General features: G+C 37.7%; 3 protein-coding genes across 3 annotated transcripts; 1 reads left to right on the plus strand and 2 right to left on the minus strand.

Annotated features, from left to right (window-relative positions):
- Positions 1-904: 904 nt before the first annotated feature.
- LOC111805357 (uncharacterized) lies at positions 905-1841 on the minus strand. Its single transcript, XM_023690413.2, has 2 exons — positions 1311-1841; positions 905-1232 (listed from the first exon to the last, which is right to left on the minus strand). Exons 1-2 carry the CDS (start codon positions 1764-1766, stop codon positions 1173-1175), a joined length of 516 nt encoding a protein of 171 aa, XP_023546181.1. The 5' UTR covers positions 1767-1841; the 3' UTR covers positions 905-1172.
- Positions 1842-4426: 2585 nt separating this feature from the next.
- LOC111802114 (nitrate reductase [NADH]) lies at positions 4427-6829 on the plus strand. The gene is made up of 4 exons (XM_023686405.2): positions 4427-5297; positions 5397-5531; positions 5627-5859; positions 6041-6829. The coding sequence occupies exons 1-4, from the start codon at positions 4427-4429 to the stop codon at positions 6530-6532; spliced, it is 1731 nt and encodes a 576-aa protein (XP_023542173.2). The 3' UTR covers positions 6533-6829.
- An 885-nt stretch (positions 6830-7714) lies between these two features.
- Positions 7715-9655, minus strand: LOC111792093 (uncharacterized). Its single transcript, XM_023673442.2, has 4 exons — positions 8804-9655; positions 8433-8552; positions 8198-8357; positions 7715-8125 (listed from the first exon to the last, which is right to left on the minus strand). The coding sequence occupies exons 1-4, from the start codon at positions 9364-9366 to the stop codon at positions 7949-7951; spliced, it is 1020 nt and encodes a 339-aa protein (XP_023529210.2). The 5' UTR covers positions 9367-9655; the 3' UTR covers positions 7715-7948.
- Between the last annotated feature and the right edge of the window lie 6314 nt (positions 9656-15969).

Below are 15969 nucleotides of genomic sequence, written 5' to 3' on the forward strand. Positions count from 1 at the left end.
GCCTTACAGCCCACGCAAATGTTTCTTCTTCTCATATAAAGCAGAATAAGGATTATTTTAGAGTATAAAATCCTTTTGGTTTTTTTTTTTTTTTCATCAAACCCACATTTGTAGCTTGCTTTTAAATTATTCTGGTGTCTTGTATCATTTGTGTCAATTAGTTGTTTTAGTTTTTGTCCATTTTGTCTGGATTGTGATTGTTGGACAGGTGGATACAAAATGCATTATACGTCACTAAAGTAGAATTTATGCACTTTTTTTGGATTTTAAATTTGAAAAGATACGACTAGCTGATATTATTTGCTTTAGTTCGTGCTTAAGTCTTACGGTTTTAAAATGCATTTGTCTAGAGATTTCTACCTAAGGGATGTTTCGTTCTTTCCAACTCATTTGGGACTCCAATTGATTTGGCATCTCACAATCCTCCCCCTTGGGCTGACATCTTGTAACTTATTTGGGATCTCACAATCCAACTCCTTGGGGGCTGACATCCTTGTTCGCACACTGTCGAATGTCTGTTTTAGCCTATTATATATTACTGGTTCACGATTTAAAAATGCATCTGCTATGAGAGATTTTCACCCCTGTTTTAAAATGCCGATGTTGCTGGGAGAGATTTACACGCCTTAGGAGAGGTTTTAAAATGGTCCGGATGCATGCGAGGTTTCCATGCCTTAGAAGAGGTTTCCACCCTTGTTTTAAAATGCCTTCACGTTTTATAGTGAGGAATGTGCGCTAGGAGAGGTTTCCACCCTTGTTTTAAAATGTTGTGTATACCTCTGCCATAAGAGATTTCCACGCTTTATAATAAGGAATGTTTTGTTCCCTTATCGGACCTTTATTGTCATTCTTCATCACTGTCCGAGTCATCCTATCATATTATGTATCTAGGACATAAATGGAGTATCTTAAAATTCACATTATTGCCGACTTATGCTTGATTACAGTGAAATCCTTGGACAAACACCATGACATCTGCATATGAACAACTCCCCAGAGAGAGACAAAAGAAAAAAGAAAAACAAAAAAAAAAAACAAAGGCAACATAAGCACTAAAAGAGAGTTGATACAGACAGAGATGACTTAATTTCGCTGCTAATTCAGAGCCCAATGGATACCCACGAACTCAACACAAATGGCGGATCTGATTCCACCATTTCTGTCCTTAACCATCACCAACCACCGCGTTTGCAGCCCTTTGATAACCCTCCCATCAAACTCTTCAATTTCCTCTGAAAACACAAACACATTAATCAACATACTAAACAAACAAACAATAAAAACACGATTCAATGCAATGTGAAATTTACTAATATGGAAGATCCCAATCGGCCACTGCTTCTCTTGTCATCTCCATTGAAGCACTTGGGCAAGCATCTCTGTTCCACCACCTCTGTTCTCTCTTCCCTCGTCATCCCAACCCGTTCATATCTCCCCTGCCGCAACCCCCGTTTCGACGGAATTCGCCGTACCGCCGCCGTCTCCGATTTCACCCTCCACTTGGATTTAGTTTTGGGCAAGTGGGTCGTACCAGAATCCACATTTCTGAGCTCACGAGAATACGCAAGAAGCTCAGCCCGACGATCGTAGCCTCTGGATTTAGGGGCTTTGGGATGAGCATTTGGATGAGAGTTTTTGTTAATGGAAATGGGGTTTTGATGGGACTTATTGCTCTGTTTTCTGGGAGATTCAACATAAACAGTAATGATTACTCTTTCTTTTGGGGGTATGGCTTTGATTTCGTTGCCGTTTGTTTGATCTTCCATTTCTTGCCGGAGGGATTTTGGTCTCTTTCCGGGAAGTTGGATGGAACCTAAAAAAAAAAAAAAAAAAAAAACAGAGAAAAAGATGAACAAAATGGCGAGAAAAAAAAAAAAAAAAAACAAAGAAAAAACAGAAAGAGAGTGAATTGTAATTGTGTAATTGCTAAGTTTAGATTTGATTGTGATTTGCATGAAAATTGCCTTAAAAACAACCAACATAACCCCCCCCCCCCCCCCCCCAAAACAGCCGGTTGCTTTGCTTTAATGTTCTATGGGTTGGGCTTGGGCCTAATCTTGGGCTTCGACCTAATATTTAGTTTGGGCCTAATATTGGGCCTGTGCCTAATATTGAGTTCGGCCTAATATTGGGCATGGGCCTAATATTGGGTTTGGCCTAATATTGGGCCTGGGCCTTGTGTTCTACCGACTGGACTGGGCTCTTTTTACAAAATATTAAATCATGAAGAAATTGGAGCTCACAACGAATTATAAAGGTGGCAATGTAAGCATACCAAAACTTTTAAATTTTGAATTTCATAAGTTATTTAACACAAAAATTTGAAGGAAATAAAGAAAAAAGGTATATATATATATAATTTTGTGATAAATAATGAATTTAGCTCCGAATCCATATAGATTCTCTCATTTTTTTCCATTTATTTCATTTATATACGAATTTTCAATCAAAACCAAAAAATTCAAGTTAAAATATTAAATCCCTCGTGGTTCGAAGATTAAATTTTTCTCCAAAACGGAATAAAAAAAATGATAGAATTATGAAACTAGAAAAGTAACGGATAAAAGAATAGTGCATGGGAAACGAATTTGAACTGCAGACTGAATTAACAAGAATCGAGAAATAACGGGGATAGATAAATGGTCTCCATCCATGCCAACATAAGAATTTTTTTTTATTATTTGTAAAAATATTTTTGAAATGAAATATTAATTAGCTCAGTTCATAATAAGAATATTTTTCAATTTTAATTTTCTTTATTTAAAAAAAATGAAGAATTTCATAAAATAGAAACGTATCTTTACAAAGAACACTGATTTTGAAAACAGTATATGAGATTCTGGTAATGGATTATTAAAATTAAAACGTGTTATCTTACTCTTTTAATCTCTGATTTTTAGTTGCTTAATTTGGTTTACTTTACACTCATAAATTTATTACCTTCCCAAAACAAACTCTTAACCATTTACTTCTTATCATCTTAATCTCATTTATCTTATACTTTCCCCGTTTTACCTTTCTAGAGAATTTATGTCCTACCTTCTAATAGCTCAACAGTCTCCAGGTGGCTCATCACTCACTCTCGTACACCATATGTGAGATCTTCCCTCGATTGGAAAAGGGAACAAGTTCCAGCTAGGACAATGGCCTTCGAAGGCCTAGAAGAAGGAACGAAATATTTTTTTTTATAAGGGTATGGAAACCTTCACGTTTTTTTAAAATTTTAAGAGGAAAGTCCAAAGAGAACAATATCTACCAGTAATAAACTTGAGTTGTTACATTATAATTAAAACGTGTCGTTTGACACTAAATTCATAACAAAATAAGTAGGCAATCTAAGTATGTAAATTTGATGGAGGGGTGTTTATTTATTTTGGAGTGTTTTAAAAAAAGGGGTGGTCGGTCAACTTTTGTTTGTTGATAAGAGCTTTAATTACATACAAACAAATACAAATAATAATGTCCTAAAAAACAAAAAACAAAAAAATCATGAACTAAGGATTTTAATATTTTAATATGTTTGGTTTAATTTATATAAATTACAAACTGTTAGCTCCTCCAGTTTTTGTCTCTTAAATCTATGGCTTAAAATTATCCCGAGATATAGATACATATTATCTGTCTTTTATGTTAAACGTAGAATAAATCATATCTTTATATAGTAGGATAATCTAGTAATTTACTGGTTTGTTACCAAATTTATGATTTTATGATCTCTTACAATGTAATATTCATTATACACAATGAGGTCGTGCCCATATAGGTCCATTCAATCTTAACATGTTATCACTATTAGCCTCACGATTTTTAAAACGCGTCGGTTATAGAGAGGTGTTTACACTTTATAAGAAATTCCAACTGACAGTGGATCCCACAATCCACTCCTCTTGGGGTCTCTTAAGTCAGTGTCCTTACTGATACATAGTCCAGTATCTAACTATGATACAATTTGTAAACTTCTCTGGAATCAGTGTCCTTACTGATACACAGTTCAATATCTAACTATGATACCATTTGTAAACTTCTCTTGGGTCAGTGTCTTTACTAATACATAATCCAGTATCTAACTATGATACCATTTGTAAACTTCTTTTCGGTCAGAGTCAATGTCTTTACTGATACATAGTTTAGTAACTAACTATGATATCATTTGTAACAGATCAAGCACAGGAACAACGAATAAAAAAATGGAATAGAGAGGGAAATTAAAATTAAAAAAATTAAAAAAAGAAAAAGAAAATTGTATACAAATGGTGGAGAGACATTTGAGCGTGTGGGTGTGGAGGCACTGCACGTAGGCGGCGCCTCTCTACTGTGTCAGGAACCCCCAGGACAGCCCCACGCGCACAGCCCATAGAATTCTCCTCACTCACCTCCCCTATATAACCCCACCCTCTCCTCTCTTCTTTTCTCAAACCAATCTTCCATGGCGGCTAACGGTTCCGTCAAGGTACAATGGGAAGAGGAAGGCGAGGATGAGATCAACGACTTTCGTGATTTGATCCAGAAAGGAATCCGTGAATTAGAGCCGTCGATTCTCGACCCCAGACATGAAGGAACGGCTGATGATTGGATCGAGCGGAATTCTTCCATGGTCCGTCACACAGGAAAGCACCCTTTCAACTCGGAGCCGCCAATCAACCGTTTAACGCACTACGGCTTCATCACTCCGGTCCCACTCCACTTTGTTCGCAGCCGTGGCGCGGTCCCTAATGCTACGTGGAACGACTGGACCGTTGAAGTATGTGGGCTCGTCAAACGGCCCACTAAGTTCACCATGGACCAATTGATTAACGAGTTTGGGTTCCGGGAGTTTCCGGCGACGATTGTCTGCGCCGGCAACAGGCGGAAGGAGCAGAACACGGTGAAACAGACAATTGGGTTTAATTGGGGAGCGGCGGTGGTTGCCACGTCGGTCTGGGGAGGGGTCCCACTTCGTGACGTGTTGAACCGATGTGGAATTTTTAGCCGGAAGAATGGGGCGGTGAATGTTTGCTTTGAAGGGGCGGAGGACTTGCCGGGAGGCGGTGGGTGTAAGTACGGGACGAGTATAAAAGTGGAGTTCGCTATGGATCCGGCGAGGGATATAATTTTGGCGTATAGGCAAAACGGGGAGGAATTGGCGGCGGACCATGGTTTTCCGGTGAGGATGATAATGCCGGGATTCATCGGAGGTAAAATGGTGAAGTGGCTGAAACGGATCATTGTGACGACGAAAGAATCGGAAAGTTATTATCATTTAATGGACAACAAAGTTTTTCCATCCCACGTGGACGCTGAGCTGGCCGACAAAGAAGGTAATCTACAAGTAACAACGTTGTATGAATATGTGGTAATTGATTTGAAAGTGTCATATTAGCTTAATTAAAGATGATCATGGTTTAATTGAAATGCAGGGTGGTGGTATAAGTCGGAGTATGTAATCAACGAGTATAACATTAACTCGGTCATAACCACGCCCAGCCACAACGAAATTCTGCCCATCTGCAGCACTCAGTCATCCTACATCTTGAGAGGCTATGCTTATTCTGGTGAATCTCCGTCTCGGACTCTATTTATCTGGTTATGTTATAGAGAAATTTGTCTTCACTCCCTTTTAAATTTAACATGTTTGAGAAATGGGTAGGTGGTGGAAAGAAGGTTACGCGTGTGGAGGTGACAATTAACGGCGGAGAGACATGGGACATGTGCATGTTGGATCATACAGCCAAGCCGAACAAGTTTGGAAAGTACTGGTGCTGGTGTCTATGGTCGTTGGAGGTGGAGGTTTCGAAGTTGCTTAATGCCAAGGAGATTGCCGTCCGGGCTTGGGATGAAACCAATAACACCCAACCCGAGAAACTCATCTGGAATCTCATGGTATGCATTGTTAGAAATTAGGAATCGTAGTACCAATGGAGATAGTGTTTTTTACTTATAAATTCATGATCATTTCCTTAATTAGTTAGATTCCCTCCTAACAATTCTTGACATATGGAACATAATTGATCTCTGTTTTATTGATCTTAGTGTTCTTAAATATCAAAATTTTCGTGAACAGGGATTGATGAACAACTGTTGGTTCAGAGTAAGAACGAAGATATGCAAACCCGACAAGGGAGAGACCGGAATCATCTTCGAACACCCGACAATCCCCGGCAACCAGTCCGGCGGATGGATGAAGAACAGCGCCTCCACTCCCTCCACGAACAGCGCCTCCACCACCTCCACCACCTACTCCTTATCCGAAGTCAAAAAACACAACACGCATCAGTCCGCCTGGATTATCGTCCACGGCCACGTCTACGACTGTACCCAATTCATCAAACACCACCCCGGCGGCGCCGATAGCATCCTCAGCCACGCTGGCACCGACTGCACCGAAGTATTCGACGCCATCCACTCCGGCAAAGCCAAGAAAATGCTCGAAAATTACCGAATCGGAGATGTTCGTGGTGAATGCGAATCGGACGGTGGAGGATGTCTTGCTGAGGGAGAAGATGGACACGTGGACGGTCAAGAAGGAGAGATTGAAAGTTCTGTACGTGGTTGAAGAGAGTAGGGTGGGAATACAGCGTTGTGCTTGTCACGGAGAGTATTCTCAGAGACCATATTCCGGCGCCGGCGGAGCATACTTTGGGCCGCCGGCGATGGTTCAGCTGGCAGTGCAGCCCAATTTGGAGAAGATGAATAACGACACCAAAAACTAGTTGTTGGTGTTTTAATTAGACACAGATAAATTCATAAATAATATCATAATAATAATTGTATTCCCATTTAGTTTTAATTTGGAAGTTTTAGGGTTTATGAGTTAGGGTTTATTAGACACAGATATACTCAATCGGTTCTTTATTCTATTTTGGTCCGTTATATATCGTCGTCAACCTCATAATTTTAAAGCGTTTCTGCTTGAGATATGTTTCCACACTCTTATCAGGAATGTTTCGTTTCTCTCTCCAACTAATGTGAGATGTCACAATTCACTCCTTTGTAGTGCCAGCACTCTTGCTAGCACCACTCGAAACTTGGATTCAATACCAATCAACCCACTACTAGCATATGTCTGTTTTGGCTGTTTTGATACTATTTGTAACAGTACAAGCCCATCATTAGCATGTCTTGCCTACTAGCATATGTCTGTTTTGGCTGTTCTGATAATATTTGTAACAGTACAAGCCCACGTATCGTTGTTAGACTCACAATTTTAAAATGTCTACTATGGAGAGAGTCAGCCTTATTCCAACCACTGCCTCACACCGTCCAATGACTGACTCTAATACAATTTGTAACAAACCAAGTTCACCGGTGCTTGCAAAAATTGTCATTTTTGGCGCGATACGTACCCTAGTCATAGCTTAACGATTTTAAAACACGATTTTAAAACACGTATACTAGAGAGAATTTGTTACCTTCTCCAACCAATGTGAAATCTTCACAAAATGACGTTAGCACGATAAACCTACCACTTTGCACGTGCGTTACACCCCATAAACAACAAAAATGAATACTTCCAATTCAAACCCATATTCTCTCTTGGGAAAACGACATTAAAAATGCAATCTTAGTCCCAATACGAAAAACCTGTCCATACCCAAATTCAATTGGTCGCTTAAAATCACTCTAAAATCAAATAAAACATTCATAAGAACAGAATGTGAGCTTAGTATGAACAGATTCTTCAAACCCATTACCAGAAAAGATAACGAACGAACCAACAAGCCAAAAAGTTAAAAGCTTTGACAAGTTTAAGAGCGAATATTATTGCAGAAAGTGACCATTTCAGACAGACATGGCGCTACAACATCCTAGGCAAACCGAACATACAGACATACAAACAGACAGCCACTCACTCATGTTTTCAATTCTCCCCAAACGAACTGCTGCGGTCGGGGAGACAATCAAAACACAAGACAAACACCTTCTACCTCGACTCAAACACATCAACCAACCCGTGCACGATCGGGGATGCTCAGCTGCTCAACTTCTTGAGCGGCTTGCGAGGTACCCTGGGAATGCGCCTCCCGACATTAACCATTCGGTAACGTCGATGACCGTCGCTTGCTGGAGATAACATCACGGGCAAATATTGATCGGTTCGACACCAGAAGATCTTGTTCTTGAATGCATTCTTCAAAGCCTCCTTGCCCTAAGTCAAACAAGTTAACATAAACTCGAACATAGTTCAACTGATTATACGTTATATAATCAAGAGATAAACCTGAATTCTAGCGTCAGTGACCTCACAAATCTTCTTATTGACATTAACATCCCATTTGTAATTGTTATAAACAGCACAAAACTGAGAAGCAGCCATGGAAGTCGAGAAGTTCACAAACGCATAACCCAAATTCGATACTTTCCCTTCATACCAAGATCTCCTACAAATTCAAAAGAACATTCACAACCAAGTATGAACACACAATGAAAATCATGGGGTTTCATTCAAAACCCACCTGAAATCCATTGGCAAATAAACAAAATCATATTCAGAAGCAGAGAAATCAGGTCGAGAATCGCTCGGTTGGTTCATCACTTGACAGTATCTGTCCAGCAACTGCAGAAGATCACGCCGCCTGCTTTGAAGCCATTGTCTTAAAGTTAATAGCAATAAATGCAAATCAAAGACATTGATATGCTAAAATAATTCATTAAACACATTACAATTTGTTCAATTCCAGATGATTAACTGACAAACAACAAAAAGTTGGAATTAACCCATAACCCCACTTCAGTTTGTACCTTTCTCATCCTCCAAGAAAATTCTCAGAATCGAAAATAATGTTAAGCTCTAAAATTAGCGAAAATAAATATAAAATGTACCCACTTGAACTGGTTGGGGATGTTTTTTATCATCACTGTAGTGATTCCAGAGCCACCCACTGGGCAATGATCAGTTTTCTCAACTGGGTCATCGCCGCCGTGGCCGACGGCGCTACCGATTTTCTTCTCGACCCATTTCGGCGGAGATTTGGTCACTCCTCGAGGGCCACAGGAAACCACGAATTCCCTTTTGAACCTACGACACTCTGTTTTGAAGACATGCTTTGAATCCGTTATAGCGTCACGGGCGCAGCCCACTGCCATTGCCTGACACGGCGGCAAAGCGTTGTAGCAGGTAATGGCGGGATAAGTATGGAATTGCCAATAGTAAGGCGTGGACGCAAATGGGTAGTAGAAATTGTCGTACACTGAAAGAAGAGAAGCGGCAACATGCGGCGGAGGTGGGAGGAAGGAGGAAGGTTGAAATAGGAAGGGGTCGGCGTTGGGATTCAAGGGATTTGAGGCTACAGCCATGAGTGGGTTGTAGTGAAATGAAATGGGGATGAGGGAAAATGAGGGAGGAGGGTTAATATGGTGATGGTGGTGGTGGTGGTGGTGATCGGCCATGGATTAGGGTTTGAATGTATTTTTGTTGTTGTTTGTGGTGGTGATCCAATGATGAAGATTGTAAATGGGAAGAGGATTAAGAAGTCGTGTCAAAGAATTTAATGTTAGTGTTTGTTTAGAAGAAGACAAAGACAAACTCAGCTTTGCTCCACCTGCGGTTTGGCGGCGTTGTTGGAGATTGTGTCACAAAATGGGGTACCATTTCCACTATCAATTTTTTAGATTTTGTGTTTTCTTTTGAGTTCTTATTGTCAATATTCCAACAAAACTCATCAATTTAGATCTTCTTTCTTAATTTTAAGGGTTTAGAGTAATAATAGTAAACAAATATTTGATTTTTTCTTTTAATTTTAAGAATATTAATGATATTTTTTAAATTTAAAAGTATTTTTTTAAAACTTCCTCATATTCTAATGATATAAGAGTTTTTAATATTTTAAAAACAATCCAAATATCTTAAAATGAAAGGTGTTATATTTTAATTAAGCTATATCTAAGCTAAAATGATTATAACGAACAATTAACTAATAAAAGAAAACAATTAAAATTAAGTAATGCATGTAATTATGAATAAATTATCTTTCCTCTCTCGTTAATTTTTCAAGAAAATAAGTATCATCTCTAAAATAATAATAATAATTCATATAATTAATGTATAATAATTATTTTTAAATCTTTTGTTTATTTATTTATTTATTATTATTATGTCGTAATTAAAAAAATAAAATAAAAGGGAGGATGGGAATTATAAGTGGATAAAGTGAGGGTCAAATCGAAGATCAAAGGGGTATCCCAAATTAAAGATCATATTTCAAGCCTTTTTCTCTCTCTTTTTTTTTTTTTTTTTTTTATATTGTAAATTCATTCCCTTTTTCCATCAATCATCTAAATCAATTTTATATTTAAATATTTTTTTTTTTCTCTTCAATTTATTTTAAATAAATTTATCAATAAAATGTTTATATTTAAGAATGTTTTTTTTTTAAGTTTTAAGATATATTTTAAAATTTTATATTTCATTTATTTTTGTGTGGATAGAGGAGTGTTTTTTTTCCCATTTTTAATATGTTTTTAAAAATTATTCGCTTAAAATAAAATTTTAATGTATAAATACCAAATTCAATATGAAATTTTTTATAAGAACAAAAAATAATATAATGTTTCATATAATTTTTTAAAACTAAAATTTTAATATTATAATGTTACTTTTTACATTTAACTAGACATGGGTTGGATAAGAACGTACCTCGTTTAGCTAATGAAAAGAAAAAATGTTTTCTAGCTTCCTCAATTTTCCGCCTGTTCAAAATGAGGTCCAGCTCCATAAAAACTCGCTTCGAGTCTTGATTAATTTTAGGTCCTGCATATTAAATATATTGTATGAGTGTAATAGTTCAATATTTGTGTTTGTAAACAAGAAGAGACGTTGGGAAACATGGGGGTAGGAGTGATAGAGTAGTGTGTGATAATATCCCAAACGTACAACAAAAACAAGAACAGTAAAACCCTAAAATCTAAAAGGATTAGACCCTTTTCCCAAAAGTACACAACCAAACAAACCAACTGTACATATCTTCGCTTCTGTAACTCCTTCTTCGTCCCTCCAAACCAAACCGAGCCCTTTAGCCCTGCGCTGCCACTGCCACTGACACTGCCACAGCCCCTGCCTCTGCCTCTGCCAACAAGCAACAAGAACAGCCCCATTCCCATTTCCATGCAAACCCAACTCTGCCGCTTCTCTTAGCATTGTTTGGGCTTCACTTCCCTTTTGACCACTCCACTTATGGCTCCTCTTCCGGACCTTTCTATTCTCCAAGTTTTTGACTGTTTTGGTAACCTGCCTTAATGCAACCTTGCTGCCACCTGCGCCCTTCCATAACATGCTCAGGTTTCTGAAACGGATTTCAAAAGGGTGTTTGCAGAAGATATTCCCCCAGTTGAGTAGCACCCCATCTAGCTTAATGTGTGCTGTGTTGTGTTTCAGTCGCGTTGGCTGTTGGGTTTGAATTGTTGTTAATTTTGTGTAACAAAATGGTTGACCTTCACCACTAATAATGTGCAACCACAACCAGTATTTCTCTTTCTCCTTCCCTTTCTTGTCTTACATTCTATCAATAATTTTTACCCATAAACTACCCACCTTCGGAAAAGTTTCATTTCCACCACTAAATCACTAAATTAGTTCAAGCCCCTATATATCGCTATCAGCTTTACAGTTTTAAAATGTGTTTACTATGAAGAAGTTTCTACGCTCTTATAAGAAATACTTGATTCCCATCTTCAACCGACATAACTCAGACCAGCTTGGAGATTGTGTGAGCGTGCCCTTGCATACCCAGGACCCAATGATTCACGGTGGAAACTCAGATTCACTCTTTGACCTCCATTGAAGGCAACTTTTTACTTCAGAAATTTGAGAGTTTAAGGCCATTTAATGTTAAAAAAAAAAAGAAAGAAAAAAAAAAGAAAAAGAAAAAGATTATGTGTCTTTTTATTTATGTATTTTAAAAAAAATCAAAATCGTAGTCTTTAATAAATGTGGACATTTGCCCCTTCCCTTACTAGAGTAAGTGGCACGCTCCAAGTCCATGGGCCAACATGGGCCAAAATTACGTAAAGGAGGTACTACGGGCCTCAAACATGGGCCGAAATGAGTTTCCCCATGGGCCTCAAACATGGGTCAAATTTACGTAAATGGGCCAACATCCAATTCACATAATCGTGTTCAGCATATTTTCTCACCCAAACCCACAAATACTAAATCTTTTCTTTTCTTTTTTTTTTTCCCCAATTCCAACCTTTAAGTAACAAAGCACCTATGACCCTTTTTCAAACGATCTGGAACATTTAAAAAAAAAAAAAAAAAAAAAAAAGAACATTTTAGAACTTTTTGAACAGGTCATTTAAACTATGTTGGAATCATTGGAGGTTTGAACTTTGAATTCAAATCAACTGGAAGCGACCTGGAAGGCATTTTATTGAAATTAGTGGCAAAAGAAAGAAAAAGATACGAGACAAAGAACTGTGTAGAAGTAAAGAACTCAGAGAGAGAGAGAGAGAGAGAGAGGTTGAGTTACTAAGTGGGTCAGTGAAGAAGAAAGGGCTGGTGGTGGGATCTATGAAGTGCAGCTACCATATGGTGGTGCTGGTCACCTAAAACTGAGGTATTCCCACATTCAAATATTTCATAATTAACTCACAAATCGTAGTAATGCCAACAAAATTATTGCATTTTTTGAACCCATCCATCCATCTCTTCCCAATGCCTTGGTCTCTCTTTCTACCTCATCATTGCCTAAGTTTTGTGGTTGCAGATTTCAATTCAATTCTTTCCAACTAGTGTGAATGGAGCGAGCTAGCTTCTGGGTCTCACTCAATCAAGGTAGGCCCAGCCTATATCTATATAGATTAAAGGAAAAGGCAGTGGTGGTGTGGTCATTCATAATTGCAGATATAGATGAAGAAGAAGAAGAAGATAGATGATGAGCGACCCCATCAATGGAGTCGTGACAAATGACAACTCAATGGGATACTCACAATGGAAAACATAAACTATTTTGTGATGACAAGAGGGTGTCAGTGAGATATGGAGGACCCAAAAAATAAAGAAAAAAAAAGGAGGAGGCATTTCATCGAACACTTGGGCTGCATACTTTCAAATTCAACAAACCAAACCCGCACACCATGTGCTTCCGCCATCCCCCATCTCTTTCATTTCCTTTCAGCCACAACCAACCCTCCACCTCTCTTCAATTTCATTCATTCTTTCTTTCCCTCTTCCATTGTCGACTACTGTTTGTCCCCCTCTTATCAGATTCTATTCCATTCTCCACGAATTATTGCATTTCATTTCATAAAACCAAAATTACGAAAGATGATCCATATATTACATCATAATACATCCAAAAAATCGACACAATCATGCAGGGGATTGTTTTTTTTTTCTTCTTTTGAAGCCATGTTTCATTAGGCAGCTAATCAGAGGGTGATCAATTTCATAAAATTTGAAGAAGAAAATGAAGAGAAGAGAAACAAAACGCACCGGAAATTGAAAGGCAAAGATTGGAAGAGATGGGTTCAAGTGTTCCCTGCAATGGAAACCTCCTGCTGGCTATGGCGGGTACCTAACCCAGACCGCGCGTCTTTAATATGTTACGCTTCCACTTTGGATAGTCTTAGTCAAGAGGGTACAACAAACACCCTATCCAGTTTGGCCTCTTCTTTCTCTCTCTTGCGGTTTAAATATCTTTAAAAATTCAATAATATTTTATATAAACAAAATATAATATAATGTTAGAAATGATTTTTAAAATTTTAATTTTAATATTATAACATACTATTCCACATTTATTATACACATTAAAATTTAATATATAATAAATAATATATAATATAATATAATATATTTTCACCCCTATTTAAACAATGATTATTTACCTCTTTGAGTCTTGGATTAGAACCCCTTAGATTAAATAGACATTTCCCGTCTCATACTTCTTCACGTGTGGGGACACCATTTTAAACGGTTAGAAAGTTGCCCTCGTAATGTGGCACATTTCACCCAATTTTGATGCCATAGTAAGGTCTACATCACTAATTAATACAAATTATATATTTATGGGAAAAAATCAAAATTAATTCTTCAATTTTAGTCCAAAATCTCCACTAATAAATATTATCCGTTTTGGCTCGTTACGTATCGTTGTTAACTTTACGGTTTTAAAATGCGTCTTAAAATTGTGAGGCTGACAACGATACATAACAGGCCAAAACGGACAATATTTGCTAGCGGTAAATTTGGACTATTGCAAATGGTATCAAAGGCAGATACTAAATGCTGTGCCAACGAGAACACTGGCCCTAAGGGGGTAAATTTGTGAGATCCCACATCAATTGGAGAGGGGAACGAAGCGTTTCTTATAAGAATGTGGAAACCTCTTTCTAGCATATGCATTTTAAGATTGTGAGGCTGATAGCAATACGTAACGGGTCAAATTAGACAATATATACTAGCAATGAGCTTAGGTTGTTGCAATGCGCAACATGTCTAGCTCACTAAAATTCTTCTCTACAATCAATCGAATCATATAGACATCCATTCAACACAAACATAGGTCATAGAAAGGATCTCTGAGATCCACCAAAACACGAAAGCCATAATTTTTCAAAAAAATAAGAAAATAGAATAAGTTCACATTAACCCGTCAATAAGGAATTGGAATGATATTGATTCATACAGATGTCGAAAAATGATATGAGTAAGTTGTGTGTGGGAAAATGAAAGTAGAGGTTAGAGTTTATCTTGGGAGGGAGGGAAGTTAGCCCAATGGACAAATGGAAGATCTTATTTGGAACAGCTACACCATTGAGGTTCCTTTCTTTCCTTTTCCTTCCTTTATCATCATCTTTCTTCTCAACATACAATGCATCATTATCCATTCTAATCTCCACAACTTTATTATCTGTTCTTCATGATATCATAAAAATCTAATTCAAGATCTTCACAATATATTGTTCAAACAAACAGAGGCAAGAGCCGCCGGAGATGTAGAACATCATAATCATGGCTCATGAAATCTTTGATTCACTTGAAAGATCTTCCTCTTTTCGCTTTTAAGGCATGCAAGGAGGGTTTCGGAATTTTACCCACAAACAATCCACAATCTTGTCTCTGGATTTTACCAAATATATCTCGATTCTCGTGCGTTTAAACGTCTCAAAATCTTCTCTCTTGATTTTCATCATCTTCTGTGTTTGTTTCCCGAGAAAAAATGGGTTGATGGGAGTGAGGAATTCTGCTCCAAATCTAAGTTTTCTGGGTTTCTTTTGGTGTCTTACTAGAATATATAATGGGTTTTGGAGTAATGGCTTGATGAATGAATTCATGTGTCATGGTCATCATGTCCATGTGTTGTAACGGATATTTAGATCATGTGTTACCTGTATCAAACACTTTTTACATGCTTTCATCTTAGATAAGTCTTTACTACTTCATGTTGTATCAATGTCAAGTGGAATGCTTGAAAACATAATTGGTTGAAGGTGTGCGGCGGAGTTCATAGGTTGAAGGGGGTAGGCAGGAAGACATTACAGGCAGGACTGTCGGCCTCTTCTCTGTCTGTAAGCTTCCTTTGACAGAAAATACAAAAGCAATTCCTAGGTTTTTGTGTAATAATTTAGGTCAAACACTCATTTTTTACCAGACCCATGAGAGGTTTTAATACGAAAACTGTGGGAGGGAGGGCCTGCTCTGCTGCTCAAACCTATGAACTCATCCAAATTCATTCCACAGACGTCTTAAAACACAGACCCACCTAAATTCAAATAGAAGATTTGGCTCAATTCTAAAGAAAAATACTCTTAATATAATGCCTTGTTTGACCCCAAATAACCAATCACATAGATAACCAATCACATTCTCCTGCATCTCCTACAATATGGTCACGTTACTTCTTGCTTCTAAAAATGGAAACTATCCCTACAAACGAACAAGAATCCATCTAATATGTTTTGTCTTTACTCACATGCTTAGTGCATGGATTCTTCGTCCAACATTCAAGAAATTGGAATAATTGAAGTGAGAAAAGAGAGAGAATAAAGAAA

This window comes from Cucurbita pepo, chromosome 1 (genome assembly GCF_057944985.1).
Source record: "Cucurbita pepo subsp. pepo isolate OVF chromosome 1, ASM5794498v1, whole genome shotgun sequence".
In the NCBI taxonomy this organism is placed as follows: domain Eukaryota; kingdom Viridiplantae; phylum Streptophyta; class Magnoliopsida; order Cucurbitales; family Cucurbitaceae; genus Cucurbita; species Cucurbita pepo.

What these genes read in the sequence shown, in the direction of transcription:
- LOC111805357 (XM_023690413.2), bottom strand. Translation starts at nt 1,766, where the DNA reads ATGGAAGATCAAACAAACGGCAACGAAATCAAAGCCATACCCCCAAAA. An exon ending in GATTGGGATCTTCCATATTA is followed by an intron (nt 1,233 to 1,310) that starts GTAAATTTCACA and finishes TTGTGTTTTCAG; the next exon opens with AGGAAATTGAAGAGTTTGAT.
- LOC111792093 (XM_023673442.2), bottom strand. Translation starts at nt 9,366, where the DNA reads ATGGCCGATCACCACCACCACCACCACCATCACCATATTAACCCTCCT. An exon ending in TATTTGCCAATGGATTTCAG is followed by an intron (nt 8,358 to 8,432) that starts GTGGGTTTTGAA and finishes TTGAATTTGTAG; the next exon opens with GAGATCTTGGTATGAAGGGA. An exon ending in TCACTGACGCTAGAATTCAG is followed by an intron (nt 8,126 to 8,197) that starts GTTTATCTCTTG and finishes TGTTTGACTTAG; the next exon opens with GGCAAGGAGGCTTTGAAGAA.
- LOC111802114 (XM_023686405.2), top strand. Translation starts at nt 4,427, where the DNA reads ATGGCGGCTAACGGTTCCGTCAAGGTACAATGGGAAGAGGAAGGCGAG. An exon ending in TGAGCTGGCCGACAAAGAAG is followed by an intron (nt 5,298 to 5,396) that starts GTAATCTACAAG and finishes ATTGAAATGCAG; the next exon opens with GGTGGTGGTATAAGTCGGAG. An exon ending in GAGAGGCTATGCTTATTCTG is followed by an intron (nt 5,532 to 5,626) that starts GTGAATCTCCGT and finishes AGAAATGGGTAG; the next exon opens with GTGGTGGAAAGAAGGTTACG.